This window comes from Piliocolobus tephrosceles, chromosome 2 (assembly GCF_002776525.5).
Source record: "Piliocolobus tephrosceles isolate RC106 chromosome 2, ASM277652v3, whole genome shotgun sequence".
Classification (NCBI taxonomy): Eukaryota; Metazoa; Chordata; class Mammalia; order Primates; family Cercopithecidae; genus Piliocolobus; species Piliocolobus tephrosceles.
The window spans coordinates 88,103,364-88,120,109 of record NC_045435.1 but is presented as its reverse complement, the minus strand read 5'-3'; the positions used below and the strand labels follow the sequence as shown (position 1 = coordinate 88,120,109).

Genomic DNA, 16,746 nt, shown 5'->3' with positions numbered 1-16,746 from the left:
TGCTTGAACCCGGGGCGGAGGTTGCAGTGAGGCGAGATTGTGCCATTGCACTCCAGCCTGGGAAACAAGAGAGAAACTCTGTCTCCAAAAATAAAAAGGAAAAAAAAAAAGAAAAAGAAAATACCAAAACAGTGGTCAGCATGCCCTCACCCACAGCCTCATGTAGCCACTACATCCTCGACCCAACCCCCAGGGCCCCCTCCCCAAGAAGGCCACATTTGGAGCCCACATTCCTAGGGACCTCAGAATCCTTCCTGTAACAATGCTCCACTCCAGCTTCACCGCCCCCTCCACATCTGCCTCTTGTTCAGAGCCAAGGGCCCCATACCCCAGGTCAGCCCAGGGAAGACTCAGGCCCCTGCCCACGTGTGCCAGGCCAGGGCTCACTCCAGGGCAGCACCATTCCTCTTCAGTGAGAGTGAACATGGGGGTGGAAGCTGAACCAAGGATCCCGACACAGACCTTCGAGGAAGACCACAGCACCAGGCATCGACAAAGCAGGCCAGAAAAAAAAAAAAACACTTCACAAATGGAGAACTGGCTATCAAATACAACCTGAGATTATTTTTTAAAAAGTATTTATTGCAAAGAATGCTGGACACAGTGTTGCATGTGGCTGAGATTCGATACCATCCATTCTGGGGAACTCGGGAAAATATCTGCAACATGGGCACGCCAGCCCGCATGGCCGAAATGTGGCAGCCAATCAGCCATGCCACAGCCCATGCGGAGACCATGCCAGGGCAGAGGCTGGGGGGCTGCCCCCACTCATGCCCTGATCCCTGGACGTCCCTCTGCCCTGTCCCCAGTCCTTGTAATGCATCCAGTCCAGCAGCTCCTAACTCCCCTCTGTACACAGAGAGAAAAGGCCTCAGTGGTCTCACCTCAGGTGACATCCAGAGGTACATGCACTGTTGCTGACCAAGGGGACCCACTGTGGCTAACAAGTGAGTGTGTCCAGGTGACAAAAGTCACCGAAACTCCAAAAGACCCAGAAGCAAAGGCTACAGTCCCCCTGCCCCAAAGGGAGTGGCATGGTCCTTGGGCTCTGGGTCTAAAGGGTTTGGGGCTCTGACAGATGAGTGTGGAAGGAGGATCCTGCCCCTGCTCCGCCTTGGACATCTCTTAGGAGAGCAGCACACAAGGATGAGAGACTACCAGCCAGGGCCAGGGATGCTAACTTCTCTCAGGGGCAGGTGGCATCTGCAGGCTGCAAAGCCCTGGGAGGCTGGAAGGACGTGCTATGCTCCAGGCACAGGCCAGGGAAGGCTCCGGACACAAAGGACTTGGGATCCAGGGGCCTGGCTTTCCCAGAGTCCACCTGTGGACAGCAGGGCACCCGATTACCAGTCCAGACACTTTCTGACCCAGTACCACAACTTGCCAGCCAGTGTTTGCCAGCTGTAAACAGACTGCCCAGGCTGCCTCTCTGGGACCAAAAGAACTCAGGGGCATGACAGACGCCGGACTTCACAAGGCCATTTTCACCAGACTCACATGCACATGAATGGAAAGCTGTGCTGCGGCTGGGAAAATCCTCCCTTGCCCAGGGACTGCCTATGAGTTCTGCCTTCTCCCTTCCTCAGGCCCACAGGCAGAAGTCAACAAACACCAGAAAAGTTTTACAGGACCATACAAGTGTTTCTGAATCATTTATGGCAAATGCATGTCTCTGCCACCAGTGTACATTCCTGTGTGGACATGGGCAGCAACAGGCGAGAGGCCACCTCCCCATCGGCTGCCAGTGTTCACAGCCAGGGAAGGGGAGAGGGGGCGGCAGCCTCTCCCTCGAGCACTTCGGTGTGTGCACCAGGAAGGTAACTCGTATGCCTGCCCTGTCTTGAGGTGGTTTTACTGTGAGAGCAGGCCTGAAGCGGCATCCCTGGCCACCAGCTCCCCTAAGCATACCTAAGTAGCCGGGTACATGCACAACAGGGGAGGGGCGACCACAACTGCCCCCCTGCCCGCACATTTCTGTGCATTGCAATGTGCCGAAGCAAGCGCATTGCTTCCATGAATGCCCGCAAATAAGGGTGACATGGATACAAGGGCCTGGCCAGTGGCTGCCTGGGAAGCATCTGCTGTGGTTGGGGCTCTAGTTCCTGGTGGGTAAGGATGGGAAGGGCTCTCCCTCTCACCAGAGGCAGCAGAAGCTCAGGGCCCCATGAACACCTGGCCTCTGGCTCAAGCAGTGACCACAGAGAGGATGGTAGAGGCCCTGCGGAGAGTCACTAGGTCCACGCTGGGCAGCTGGGCCACAGTAGGAACATCACTGCAAGCACTTTCCTTTCACATTGTAGGGTTTCACACTTCACAAAGCCAACTGAGCTGGCGAGAGTGAACACTTAAGAGCTGCGCCGGAAGAATCTGGGGCTGGGCAACCTCGGCACAGCCCATGCAGATGCAGTCTGGTCAAGTGACTCTTAGCAGCAGGTCAGGAGCCATGCACAACTTTGTTGCCGACTGTCAACAAAGAGCCAGGTGCGCTGGGGCGGGGGTTCTGGGTTCCGCCAGCCGTGTGTGGCTTCAAGAATATCCCTGCATGGCATGGTGACTATCACACACGCTGGAGGGCCTGGAATGACCCCCTCTGCAGAGACCAGTGCCTGCCTAATGGTCACAGGGGATGAACGTGGTCACTGGTGAGCAGGCACCGTGACAAGGGCTTCCTCTGGAGGTCTTGAGATGTCCACGTTCTGTACAATAAAAACACAGAGCGTTCACTCCATGGCAGGAATAGATGAGATGCCTGCTGTCTACCTTCCTCATCACTGTGGCTCGTCAGGCTTCACATTCTCACTGTAGCAGCCCTGGCCGCAAGACTCTAGAACGCAAGCTTCCCTAAGAATGCATAGCCAAGAGCTTCGTGCCACACAGCGGGTGGATGGACCATAGAACAAAGGTGTGGTGGAGGATGCCACCACGTTTCCTGCTCCACTGCAGCCAGGTCAGGCAATACCCGAAGCAAGGCCACTACCTCCTCCTATCTTAGGGCTGGGTCAATTGAGGAGGAACCCCTGGCTTGGGGATTTTATCCTCACTTTTGGGGCAGGGATGGGGTTCAGCTCCCAGGGGTGCCTCCTTCCTGGTTTAAAGTGTGGGCACACAGGTGTCACAGGTGCCCCAGAAGCCTAAGGGCATTTCCTGGTCTGCAGCCTGGTCTGTCCCCTCAGAACTGGGGCACAGGGCCTCCTGAAGCCCTCAGCTATAGACAGCCCCCACCAAATTGCAGAGCTCAGTCCCATCCTTGGCCTGTTGGGCTCAGGGTGTCTCAGGCCTGAGGAATAGGGAATCTGAAACTTCCCTTAGCTCTCTGAGGCTGTCTTACGTGCCCCCGAGCCTGGTGGCCCTCCTCCCAGCTGTGGGCCCTGGAACCATCACCTGCAGGAGCCGGTCACTGATGACCTGAGCTACTGTCTTATGCAACATGACATGCCCAAATCTGCAGGGAGAGAGACACGGCCCCCCTGGCCCACAGTCTGGGCTCATAGGACCGGCCCCTGGAATTGTAGGAGCAGGTATAATTCTTATTGCTGGGCAGGCTTCCTGAGGCACCCCTTTTCCACCACAGCCTGCCCCAACGGATGGGCCGGAAGGGAGCCATCCGGAAACCTGGGGTTAGTAGCAGTTTGCCTCTGAGAAGCACCCACCCATAGTGGGCAAAGTGACCGTCAGTCACACTATGGTGATGGACTGGCAGGGTCAGCTCCCAAGGGCTGCCAGGCCCAGGGGCCTCTCTTACCATCACTCTGTCAGCACTGGGGGCCCAGTGCCATCTGGGCCTTCCTTGGCCCAAAGGATGCCAGTTGGGAGGTGCCTTCCCCTGTGACTTGTGGGTACTAAATTGGGCCTGGGCTGAACTTGGCCAAGACATGCACGGACTCTCAGAGCAATGGGAAGAGAGGCCTGCAGGGTAACTGGTCCTGCTTGGGGGCAGTGGTGTTGGGAAGGGACAGGACACATCTACACAGCTATGCTATGAGGTCCAAGGCCAGATGTCCTGGTCCAGTCCAAGGCCTGCACCCTCAGCAGGGACCCAGAGCCGAAGCAGGCCCCATCATGGATAGCAACAGGCATCACTGAGGCCCAGGAGCCTTCTCCGTGCAATGGACTCCAGGAACTGGGACCAGGGCTCCCAGAAGTGTAGGTCCTACCCTTGGCCCCAATGGGAGAGGGAGCCACCATTGTGGAGGGACCCCACATAGGACCAAGAGTGGTTCTGAGCTACACTCTGAGGAGCTTCTACTTTCCACAAGGCACTTGGGGAGCACAGGCGGTGACTGCTCTTCTGGACCAAGGTCTCCACCCCATGCGGAGGCCCCTTCAGCATCTGCATGGCCCTTTCCCCAAAAGTGCATGATCCCATTTTAATTTTTAAAGGTGCTGTGGTTAGAAAAGGGGCTCATGAGGCCTGGGCTGCAGGGATGGGGAGTGGGAAGAGTAAGCCTCATTCTTAGCCTCCAGCCTCTTTCTCACTGAGCCCAAGGGCCCCCTTGACTTAGACCTCCAAGGAGCTGCTGGGGAGCCCTGTGGCTCCTCAAGTCCTGGGGGTCCAACCACACCCAAGCTCAGGCACTCCTGAGCCTGGTGGCTCAGCATCAGGGATTTCCCCATCCCCAGGGCAGGTGCCTTGGGAAGGGCTGATGCAGGCCCCACCCACAGCCAGGGCCCCGCCCTGCTGATAGGACAACAGTCTTGGCAGAAGATTCAAGCTCCCTCTGGCAGGTGCCCCAGCTGGGCCTGGCCCTGGAGGATGTGCAGTCTGGATACCCCCACATCAGGAACACCCCACTACCCCAGCAGTGACCCCATTGCTACCTGAGGCCTGTCCCGGTGTGTGTTCACAGCGGCCACATTCAGGAATATGGACTCCACTTTACAACCTGCCAAGAGAAGATGCAAATCCATCCCCACTCCTGAAAGGCAGCTGAGCCGCAGAAGCTAGAAACTTCTCTTGGAGGGGGTCTGGGTGTGTGGAATGGAGCAGCCATCTCAGCCTCACTCTAGTTCTTCCACTTTAGGCAGCTCTGGGGAGCCCCGGGAGGAAGGACGAGACACCCTGTCAGACCCATACTTATCCGTATGTGACGGCCCAGACAGGGCCATGCAGAGGCCCCAGGCTCCCCAACCCCAGGACCGAGAGGGATCGGGGGAGCAGCAGGCCTAAGCTGAGGTCACTGACTCTCAAAGTCTTCAGGGCCCCCAAACCACCCACATCCCAACTCTACCATGCAAGGCCCAGTCAACCAAGTGCCAGGTGCACAGTACGATGGGTGATGAGGCCATTATCACACACTGGAGTGACATCAGCTGCCACTGGGCTTCACAGCCATTCCCCCAAGAGCACCTGTGTTAAAGGTGAGGAGCTAAGACCTGAGAGATGAAGAAGTTGCCTGAGGTCTCTGCCGGTATAGCAAGAGGCACGGGTAGGACTCACACTGCCCTGCGCCCAGAATAAAGTCCAGGCCCTGGGGACCATGGGGCCTTGTAGGGGTTTGGAAAAATCAGTAGAAAAGCCCCTCATGCAGGTAGGCAATGGGCAAGCAAAGTCACTGAGGAGGCCTTCTGTGGCCACATAAACTTTTTCACGACAAACTTTTTTTTTTTTTTTTGAGACGGAGTCTCGCTTTGTCGACCAGGCTAGAGTGTAGTGGTGCAATATCGGCTCACTGCAAGCTCCGCCTCCCGGGTTCATGCCATTCTCCTGTCTCAGCCTCCTGAGTAGCTGTGACTACAGGTGCCCGCCACCATGCCCGGCTAATTTTTTTGTATTTTTAGTAGAGACAGGGTTTCACCGTGTTAGCCAGAATGGTCTCCATCTCCTGACCTCGTGATCCGCACGCCTCGGCCTCCCAAAGTGCTGGGATTACAGGCGTGAGCCACTGCGCCCGGCCCCACAACAAAGTTTTTAAAGACAAATTAGGGCCGGGGATGGTAGCTCATGATGGTAGCTCATGCCTGTAATCCCAGCACTTTGGGAGGCCAAGGCAGGTAGATTACCTAAGGTCAGGAGTTCAAGACCAGCCTGACAACATGGTGAAACCCGGTCTCTACTAAAAATACAAAAATTAGCTGGGCATGGTGGCAGGTGCCTGTAATCCCAGCTACTTGGGAGGCTGAGGCAAGAGAATCACTTGAACCCAGGAGGTGGAGGTTGCAGTGGGCTGAGATCACGCCATTGCACTGCAGCCTGTGTGACACAGCAAGACTCCGTCTGAAAGAAGAAAAGCATATTGGGAAAGGTAGTGGGGTAGTGGGTGAAGGAATGAAAATTCCTAACACAATTTTCAAGGAATTTGGAGAAAATCATGGAACTGTGCAGAGATCCAAGGTCATGGCTACCCATGGTCAATGTTCAGGAAGCTTCCTTACCGTATGCCACAGGGGTCAGCTTCAGGACTGTGTGCAGTGGACACTTGAGGTAGGGCAGCTGTTCTGTAGACACAGAGGGGAATGGCTAGCACACGAGAAATGCCTGGTGACAGTGCCTACCTTCTCACACAACCCTCCCACCTCCCCCGGGGCATGGCCCGCACCTGCTGCCTTGTCGAGGAAGTAGGCCAGCAGGCAGCGCATCACAGCCTGGTGGCAGATGACCAGCACATTCTCTTGCCTCTCCAGCTCCATGATGACAGGCTCCAGTCTCTGGACCAGGTCCTCGTAGGACTGCAAGGGCAAGCAAAGAGGTGTCCCTCAGGCCCGGCTCCGGGGGAGGGACAGACACATCCCGGACACTGGGCCACCTTGCACTCCTGCAGCTGCTCACCATTCTGGGAAGCTGTGACTGGGCCTCCTCCAGCCTAGCCTTCTGAGGGCATGGGGGTGGGCAGCTGAGGAAAGGAGCCACCTCCCCCACCTCAGGGCCAGGCTCTGGTAGGATTGAGAGTGCAGAGCTAGGCCTCAGGCTCCATCCCAGGGTCCACCTCAGTGCCCATCCATGGGGCTCTGCACTGAATCCTCAGCTACGGAATTCATGTGACTGGAGAAGACTCTGCCTGCTTCCAGCCCACAGCAAACAGAGTGCACCAACAAGAGTGCAGGGGAAGAGAGCAAAGACCTGGAACTTTCTGGAGTGTGACTCATCAGAAACAGTTGGGGTCCCCCAGAACCATCCTCAGGCTACCTGCCCAGTATCTTCCCCCTATGCCTGCCGCAATGTACGGTTTGGGCCCCTGCTGGGCCTCTCGACCCGGCAGGTTTAGAGATTTTCATCAGTTTCATCCTTCTGCACACAATGAGTGGTCCTTCAAAAATGGCCTCCAGCAGTCGGAATTGAATGTACCCCGAGCTTTGATTAGGAAGCAAGAATGACACACTGATTTGTGCCAGCTCCTGGTAGTTCTGAGAAAATCCTAGATCAGTTCTTTTGGTAACATGAATTTCTCAACCAATTCTCCTCCCTGTATTCTTAAGTTTGAGCAGCCAGCTGCTTTGTTTCTCCTGACCGTTATCTGGGTTGGTTCTAAATCTGAACTTGGCCTCACAACATGATGTGGGGAATAATTAATGTTTCCAAGAGCTATACTATCCCGAGGATGGTACAGTATGGGGGCCTGTGAGCCTAGTTTCTGGGTGGAGGTGCTTCTACATGTGTATATATACGTGTACATATGTGTGTTGATGGGGGGTATTTTTATTTGGCCCCTGCCCCAGGCCACCTCCTGGAATTGGAAGGAGATGCCTCAGTCAAGGTGACCCTCAGTTTCTGACCTGGGGCCGGGGCTGACCTCTGTTAGAGAAAGTGACAAGTGCAGTGGCTTGTGGTAGCCAACTCATGTGTGGAAGGTCTCCCCGGGTCTGGTGCCAGGGCTGGGGGTGGTGCCTGGAGCCACAGGGAGGATGGGCTCAGCCGGTGACAAAAGGAAGCATCCAAAGGGTGAGGCCTGAGACAGGGATGCGAATGAGCTGAGACCCGAGTCCCAGGTCTGCCATGGTCTCCCCAACTCCCCAGCCATTTGAGCACCCTGGAAAGGGCCGACAACTCCCTGGGAAAGGAGCTGGCCTGAGAATTCCAGGGGACAGCGCACTGTCTATAGGGGTCCCAGGAAAGCCTAACCCCACAGACCCCCCACCTCAGACCCCGCCCTTCCGAATTCTCCACCCCTGGGAAGGGGAAAGACAAGAATGGAGAGCAGGGAGCCAAAGGTCTCTGGGTTGAAGGTCTGCCCTACACGGTACTGCCCACCCCACACTTGAGGAAGGGACTAAGGCCTGGGCCGCACAGCTGGGAAGGGGTGGAAATGAACCACACACCCAGGCTGGCCTGCCTCTGAGACCAGGCCCCTTCTGCTACCCCCGCAGCCCCTGTAGAGCCCCACAGGCCCTCAGCCACAGGTGGTACTCCCAGGCGGCCCCAAATCCCACCTACCTCCCCTTTAGGGTACCGGTACCGGTACTTGTCCTGGTCCCGCAGGGCGAACTCCAGTGGATAATTATCCTGAATTTCCTCATAGGTCATTTCCTCACAGACGCCCTAAGGAGATACCACAGTCATCACACCTCCTACAATGCCTAGAAGACAAGCCTTGGGGGTGTTTGGGGTGAGGCAGCATCAAGCAGAGGAGACCAAATTCATGGGCATTTCCTGGGCAAAGGGAACAGAAACCTGTCCAGGGAGGAGAGGCCCTCTAGGAACACTGATCAAGGTTCCTTGTTTGTAAAAAGCTATCAGGACAGCCGTGTCCACCTATCCATCACCCATCCAATACATACAGAGAATGCTATGTGTTTTTTCTTTTCTGTGCTGAGAAAATATTACTTGTGAGTATAGGTTGTTATGCAAACTATGAAGGAAAACTTCACTTGTGTTATTTGGGATACACACACACACACACACAGAATAGATCATCTTCTACAAATGCCATTAAAAAAAAAAAAAAAAAAAGCTGACTGGGCGTGATGGCTCACGCCTGTAATCCCAGCACTTTGGGAGGCTGAGGAGGTCAGGAGTTCAAGATCAGCCTGGCCGACATGGTGGAGGAGGCGGTGGTTGCAGTGAGTTGAGATTGTGCCACTGCACTCCAGCCTGGGCAACAGAGAGAGACTCCCTCTCAAAAAAAAAAAAAGAAGAGTTGGTTGGGCATGTAATCCCAGCACTTTGGGAGGCCGAAGCAGGTGGATCACCTGAGATCAGGAGTTCAAGGCCAGCATGGTCAACATGATGAATCCCCATCTCTACTAAAAATACAAAAATTAGTCAGGTGTGGTGGCGCACGCCTATAGGCAGGAGAATCGCACGTACCCAGGAGGTGGAGATTGCAGTGAGCTGAGATCGCACCACTGCACTCCAGCCTGGGGAAGAAAGTGAGATTCTGTCTCAAAAAAAAAAAAAAGATGGGGACATATTGTATTAGAGTGGGTCCTAAATCCAATCATTGGTGTCCTTTTAAGAACACCATGTAGGCCAGGTGCGGTGGCTCATGCCTGCAACCCCAGCACTCTGGGAGGCTGAGGCGGGTGGATCATGAGGTCAGGAGTCTGAGACCAGCCTGGCCAATATGGTGAAACCCCGTCTCTACTAAAAAAATACAAAAATTAGCTGGGTGTGGTGGCACGTGCCTATAGTCCCAGCTAGTTGGGAGGCTGAGGCAGAAGAATCTCTTGAACCTGGGAGGCAGAGGTTGCAGTGAGCTGAGATCGTGCCACTGCACTCCAGCCTGGGTGACAGAGTGAGACTCCATCTCAAAAAAAAAAAAAAAAAAGAATGCCATGTGAAGGCACGGACAGACACACATAGGGAAGAAAGCCATGTGACGACAGCCAGCAGGCAGAGGTGGGATTGGAATGATGAGGCTTCACGAGCCAAGAATACTAAGGATTGCTGGCAACAACTGGAAACTAGGAAGAGGTGAGAAAGGTTCTTTATTAGCACCTTCGGAGGGAGCACAGCCCGGCTGAGGCCTTCATTTCAGGCTTCCAGCCTCCAGAATTGTGAGAGAATCAATTCATGTCATTTTAAGCCACTCATCTGTAGTGCTTTGTTACGGCAGCCCTAGTAAACCAATACATATATATTTTTTTATATGTAGTGGTTTTTTTGTTTTATTTTGTTTTGTTTTTTGAGACAGTCTTACCCTGTCACCCAGACTGGAGTCCAGTGGTGTGATCTTGGCTCACTGCAGCCTCAAACTTCCCAGGCTCAGGTGATCCTCCCACCTCAGCCTCCCAAGTAGCTGGGACTACAGGCGTGCACCACCACACTTGAATACTAACGCATATTTTGGTACCAGGAAGTGAAGTGCTGCTGGCTGCTGTAATAAAGAACTAAAAATGTGGAAGTGGTTATGAAATTGGATAGTGGGTAGAGGCTGGAAGAATTTTGTGGTGCATGATAAAAAGCTTAGACTGTCTTAAAGAGACTGTTAGTAGAAATTTAGACATGAAAGATGTCTGGTGAAGGCACAGAAGGAAGTGAAGAGGAAGACAGAGAAAGCTTCCATCTTTTTTTTTTTTTTTTGAGACAGGGTCTCGCTCTGTTGCCCAGGTTGGAGTGCAGTGGTGCAATCTCAGCTCACTGCAACCTCCGCCTCCTGGGTTCACACAATTCTCCTGCTTCAGCCTCCTGAGTGCTGGGATTACAGGTAGAGGCCACCACGGCGGGCTAATTTTTTGTATTTTTAGAAGAGATGGGGTTTTGCCATGTTGACCAGGCTGGTCTTGAACTCCTGGCCTCAAGTGATCTGCCCACCTCAGCCTCCCAAAGTGCTGGAATTGCAGGCATGAGCCACTGCGCCTGGCCTATGCTCTTTATTCTAAAGAAAATGATACAAAAATGTTAAAAATAAAAGAAAAAAATAACAAAAAAATATGGACAGGTTGGTCATGGTGGTTCATGCCTGTAATCTCAGCACTTTGGGAGTCCAAGGAAGGAGGATCGCTTGAGCCCAGGAGTTCAAGACCACCCTGGGCAACATAGCAAGACCACATCTCTAAATTTTTTAAATTTAGGACAGGTGCAGTGGCTCACGCCTGTAATACTAGCAATTTGGGAGGCCGAGGTGGGATCACCTGAGGTCAGGAGTTTGAGACCAGCCTGACCAACATGGAGAAACCTCATCTCTGCTAAAAATACAAAATTAGCCAGGCTTGGTGACTCATTCCTGTAATCCCAGCTACTCGGAAGGCTGAGGCAGGAGAATCACTTGAACCTGGGAGGCAGAAAATTTTTTTTTTTTAAATTTTGAGAGGGAGTTTTGCTCTTGTTGCCCAGGCTGGAGTGCAGTGGCACGATCTTGGCTCACCACAACCTCCACCTCCCGGGTCTCGAACTCCCGACCTCAGGTGATCTGCCCACCGTGGCCTCCCAAAGTGCTGGGATTATAGGCATAAGCCACCACACCCAGCCAAAAAAAATTTTTTTTTCTTAATTTAGCTGGGCACAGTGATGTGCGCCTGTAGTCCTAGCTACTTGGGAGGCTGAGGTGGGAGGATTACTTGAACTCGGGAGGTCAAGGCTGCAGTGAACTGTGATGGTGCCATAGAGCTCCAGCCAGGACAACAGAGCAAGACTCTGTCGCTAAAAAAAAAAAAAAAAAGAAAAAGAAAAAATTATATGGACAGAAAGCAGGAATAACAAATCAAAACCACAATGCAATACCACACCCATTAGGATGGCTACTATTTAAAAAGAAAAGAAAAGAAAACAACAAGTGTTGACGAGGATGTGGAGAAATTGGAACCCATGTGCATTTCTGGTAGAAATGTAAAATGATGCAGCTGCTGTGGGAAACAGTACAGCAGTTCGTCAAAAAAATAAAAGCAGAGGCTGGGCACGGTGGTTCATGCCTGTAATCCCAGCATTTTGGGAGGCTGAGGCGGGTGGATCGCTTGAGGTCAGGAGTTTGAGACCAGTCTGACCAACATGTGAAACCCCGTTTCTACTAAAAATACAAAAGAATTAGCTAGGCGTGGTGGAGTAGCTAGTAATCCCAGCTACTCGGGAGGCTGAGGCAGGGGAATTGCCTGAACCAGGGAGGTGGAGGTTACAGTGAGCTGAGATCGCGCCTTGCCCTCTAGCCTGGGCGACACAGCAAGACTCTGTTTCAAAAATAAATAAATAAATAAAATAAAAATAAAAACAGAATTACCATAGGATCTGGCAATTTTACTTCTAGATCTATACCAAAAACAACTGAATTGAGGGCAGGGTCTCAAAGAGACATTTGTATCCATGTTCATAGCTGCATTATCCACAATAGCTAAAAAGTGGAAGCTGTCCAAGTGTCCATTGGCAGATGAATGGATACAGGAAATGTGGTATACAATAGAATCTTATTCTGCCTTAAAAAGGAAGAAAATTCTTCAGGCTGGGTGTAGTGATTCACACTTGTAATCTGAGCACTTTGGGAGGCCAAGGTGGTAGAATCGCTTGAGGCTAGGAGTTTGGGACCAGCCTGGGCAATATAGGGAGCCTCCCTTCTCTACAAAAAATAAAAAAATTAGCTAGGCATGGTGGTGTACACTTGCTAGTCCCAGCTACTAAGGAGGCTAAGGCAAGAGAATCATTGAGTCTAGGAGTTTGAGGCTGCAGTGATTGCTGCATTGCACTGTAGCCTGGGTGACAGAGTGAGATGCTGTCTTAAAAAAAAAAAGGGGGGAAGGAAACTCTTGTGCAAGCTGCAACCTGGGTGAACCCTGAGGATGTTATGCTAACTGAAGTAACCAGTTACAGAAAGACAAATACTATATGATTTCACTTATATGAGGTGTATAAAGTAGTCAAAGTCATAAAGACAGAAAGTGGTTGCCAGGGGCTGGGAGTAGCAAATAAAGTTACTGTTTTTCTTTTTTAAATTTTTTTAGAGATGGGGTCTCTTATGTTGCCCAGGCTGGACTGCAAGGGCCATTGGTGAATGCAATCATAGCACACTACAGCCTCAAACTCATGGGCTCAAGCAATCCTCCCACCTGAGCCTCCCAAGTACCTGGGACTACAGGTATGAACCAACACATCTGGCTTGAGTTATTGTTCAATGGGTACAGAGTTTCTGTTTTACAAGATTAAAAGAGTTCTGGAGATGCATGGTGGTGATGGTTGCATAACATTGTAAATATACTTCATACCCCTGAAATGTACACTTCAAAACAGCTATGATGATAAATTTTATGTTATGTGTATTTTACTACAGTAAAAAAAAAAAAAAAAAAAAGGGAAAAACAAAAGCAGGGGTGGTAATATTCAAATTAGTCAAAGTATATATCCATAGCAAAAGCTTTTCATATTGAAATGGGAACCACCCATAATACAGACCAAGCCACAGTGGAGCAACTGGTACCAGATTTGCTCTGGCCCCAACAAAAACAACTATTACTTTAAGAAGGACAAACTGGCAGGGTGCCGTGGCTCACACCTGTAATCCCAGCACTTTGGGAGGTCGAGGCGGGTGGATCGCCTGAGGGCGGGAGTTCAAGACCAGCCTGGCCAACGTGGTGAAACCCTGTCTCTACTAAAAATACAAAATTTAGCTGGTGTGGTGGCGGGTGCCTGTAATCCCAGCTACTCTGGAGGCAGAGGCACGAGAATCACTTGAACCCGGGAGGCGAAGGTGGCAGTGAGCCGAGATCGTGCCATTGCTCTCCAACCTGGACAACAAGAAAAAACCTCCGTCTCAAATAAATAAATAAACAAACAAAAGGACAAATCAAACAACTGTTTTTAGACACGAGACTAGGCAGGACTGTGATCCTTGAGAAAAGGGAAGCAAGCGGTGGGGAAGAGGCAGCAGCTTACTGCTCAGAGGCACTTCCTGGACTTCAGAGCCAAGCACGATGAAGAAATAATGAAAGATTCAAGAAAGGAAAAAAGTGGAATTCCTGGAGCTTTGAAACACCACATCTGGTATGAAAAGTTCGCTGGATGGGTTTAATAAAAATGCAGAAGTAAAGATAAGTGAACTAAAGCTCGGAAGGAAAAAAAGACTGAGAAAAAAAATGAACAGAAGAAAGAAAAAAACCAGAAGTTCAGTGACCTATGGGATGATACTGGACAGTTGGCCAGGTTGGAGTCAAACTCCTGACTTCAGGTGATCAGCCCACCTCAGCCTCCCAAAGTGCTAGGATTGCAGGCGTGAGCCACCGCTCCTGGCCAGAACAGCATCTTTAAAGAGACAAAGGCCGTGCTGGTTCACCTCATTTGTGTCTTCAGACCCCTGGCAGGTTGGCTATGGCTGACTGCAGCTACCAAGCTCCCCTGGCCGCTGATTTCTTGTTGAGCTAGACCATGAGGAACCCTAGCAGGAGGCCACAGGGAGGGAGGAGAGTGAGGCTGAGGTGTCAATTCCCAGGCTCACTCCTGAGAATGGTCTAGGGCTCACCCAAGGTCCCATCCTGTTAGGCTGCCCTTTCCTCTCTGCTCCCAGCCCCTAGGTTCCTGTATCCTTTCTCTCTCCTCTCCTTTGCCCAAGGGGAGCAAGGGTCACTGTTGTTACAATGCGATGCATCGGCCCTGCGGTGTCCGGGAGGCAGACAGGGAGGGAGGGACGGTAACTACCGCGTCGATCTCGTTGAGGACCTTCCACTGTTCATAGGGCACACCTAGCGCCTCAGCCGTCTGGATTGTCCTCTTCATCTGGCTTGTCCAGACCTTCAGATCCTTGATATTCTGGTCACTGATGAACTGGGCCAGACTCTTGGCAAACTGAAATACATCATAAGCAAACTCAGACCCACAGGTCCTGGACTGCCCTTAAAGCATCCCACAGCTGCAGGGTTCATGAGATCATCCTCACCTTGAACACTCACTATAGGTTTGGTAAAAAGCATGAACTAACTTGTCAATGACACACATGCTGACACACGAGAACACAAGTGCTGTTCTTGTCCACCCTTCCAGACCCTGAGCACAGTAGCACAGTTCCAGCTGTGACTCACAGGGCCACTGCCTCCCCACAACCACATGCCCTGTGCTTCGTGACCACTGAGGTCTCACTATCTCCCCTGGACTGCGACACAGCCATCTGCTACATTGTATGGACTCAGGTCGCTCCAAGGGTGGCATGCCTCTGACAAAAGGGCTCAGCGAGTGACAACTCGCATGGAGACGAGAGATTTGCCTATTGCTTGGTGACCTTCCTTACATGATGGGAAGATTCTAGGCTGAATGAAGGTCATTCACCTCGACTGCACATTAAAAGAATGGGAGCCCCACCACCAAAAAATACAAACAAAAAATAAAGAAAAGAAAAAAGAATGGGAGCCCTGGCCCAGCGCACACACACATGCATAAACCTAGCCATGCAGAGGTACAAATGCAGGCCCATGTGCACACGCAGGCACACATGCACTGACCTCCCTGCCCCGGGCGGACAGTCCTGGGTCCCCGCCAATCCGGCCCTTGAGGTTGAGCTCACTCTCCCCGTGCCGGCAGAGGTAGATGGAGCGGGGGGTCACGTGGATGTTCATGAGGTAATATACGATGCGGCTCTGGATGTGGTCAGCTACACGGTTCACCACGTAGCTCTGACCCACATCCATGATCTTGATATAGGACAGGTCCCTGTCCACAGAGAAGGTAGAAAGAAGCCTGTGAGTGTGGCCAGGGTCCTCACAGGGCACGTCTGGCCAGCCATGGAGTCACTGCAAGGCCTTGCACCTCTGACCACCAGAGATTACAACCCTCAGGACTGTCAGCTGGTGTGCGAGTGATGGGGGTGAGGCGGGAGCAACACAGTGAGTGTGACGCACAGGCAAACCCTGTGGGAGACAGGAGATGGGAGGTGCTCGTCACTCATCATGCTTCCCAAAGGTGACATCCAAAGTCGGGGGTCCGCCATACCACATCATGACTTTCTCCGTTGCTCATGTGTCCCTGGGACCCCTCTGGCCTACCTTCAAGTTCTCAACACACTGTCTGTAAGTTGAACCAAAGACAGTTTTTCCCAGGGTTGTTGACTTGAGAGTAGCTGGCAAACGCTCCACGCCCCCACTCTTCCTGGCCAGCCATCCAAGGACCTGGCCTTTCCTTCCCAGTGACCTCCTGCCACTACAGCCCAGTCCAGGTCATCCTAGTGTGCTGAGCAGCTGCCACACCCCACCCCGGGCAGCTGGTGGACGAGACAAGAAGCACAGGAGGATGGTGCCGGTGGTGGCAGCCGATAAGTCCAGCTCAGCCACTTTCCGTGCTCTGGATCTGTGTGGCACTGCAGCTTGGACAGCACACTAATCAGTCTGTGTGGGGGTGCAGGGTGTGGGGGTGCAGGGTGGGCTCTGGTTCAGGCCGAGAGTCCTCTGGATATTCTCAGTGGAGCTCTCACTGTCTGGACCTTGGGACCTTGGTTTGGGGGTGTCGTGATGACACCATCATAAAAGCAAGAGCAATGCTTACTGACAAACCGCCACTCCAGACAAATGGATCACATCACAGAACCATGAAAAGAAATGCCGTGTGGGGGAACCATGAAAGCCACGGAGAGACCCAGGCGGCAGAGGCCATTCAGCTCAGGCCCGGCCTGGGCTGGCTCCAGAACCCAGCTGAGGACACTGCTCTATGCACACCCCAAAAGCATTCATCTCAGAGTTGCTTATGTTTCTTGGTTTATGTGCATCCTTTTTTTGTTTTTGAGACAGGGTCTCACTCTGTCACCTAGGCTGGAGTGCAGTGGTGCAATCACAACTCACTGCAGCCTTGACCTCCCTGGAGTTAGGTGATTCTCCCACCTCAGCCTCCTGAGTAGCTGGGACAACAGGGGTGTGCCACCATGCCAGGCTAATTTTTTTTTTTTTTTTTGAGACGGAGTCTCGCTCTGTCGC

At 52.4% G+C, this 16,746-nt stretch overlaps 1 protein-coding gene across 2 annotated transcripts in view; it reads right to left on the bottom strand.

The window, feature by feature from the left end:
* Nucleotides 1–561: 561 nt before the first annotated feature.
* The window catches only part of PFKFB4 (6-phosphofructo-2-kinase/fructose-2,6-biphosphatase 4), a 38,607-nt gene continuing 22,422 nt past the window's right edge, over nt 562–16,746 (bottom strand). Inside the window, exons 8-14 of one of the 2 annotated variants that reach the window (XM_026448713.1) lie at nt 15,286–15,493; nt 14,489–14,635; nt 8,369–8,473; nt 6,537–6,666; nt 6,373–6,435; nt 4,819–4,883; nt 562–2,696 (exon numbers count right to left, since the gene is read on the bottom strand). In XM_026448713.1, coding sequence (XP_026304498.1) covers nt 2,637–2,696; nt 4,819–4,883; nt 6,373–6,435; nt 6,537–6,666; nt 8,369–8,473; nt 14,489–14,635; nt 15,286–15,493 — 778 coding nt within the window. In that variant the 3' untranslated portion in view covers nt 562–2,636. Of the gene's footprint in view, nt 2,697–4,818; nt 4,884–6,372; nt 6,436–6,536; nt 6,667–8,368; nt 8,474–10,073; nt 10,264–14,488; nt 14,636–15,285; nt 15,494–16,746 lie in introns of those variants that run through there. The other variant, XR_003307027.1, reaches the window with a different exon arrangement.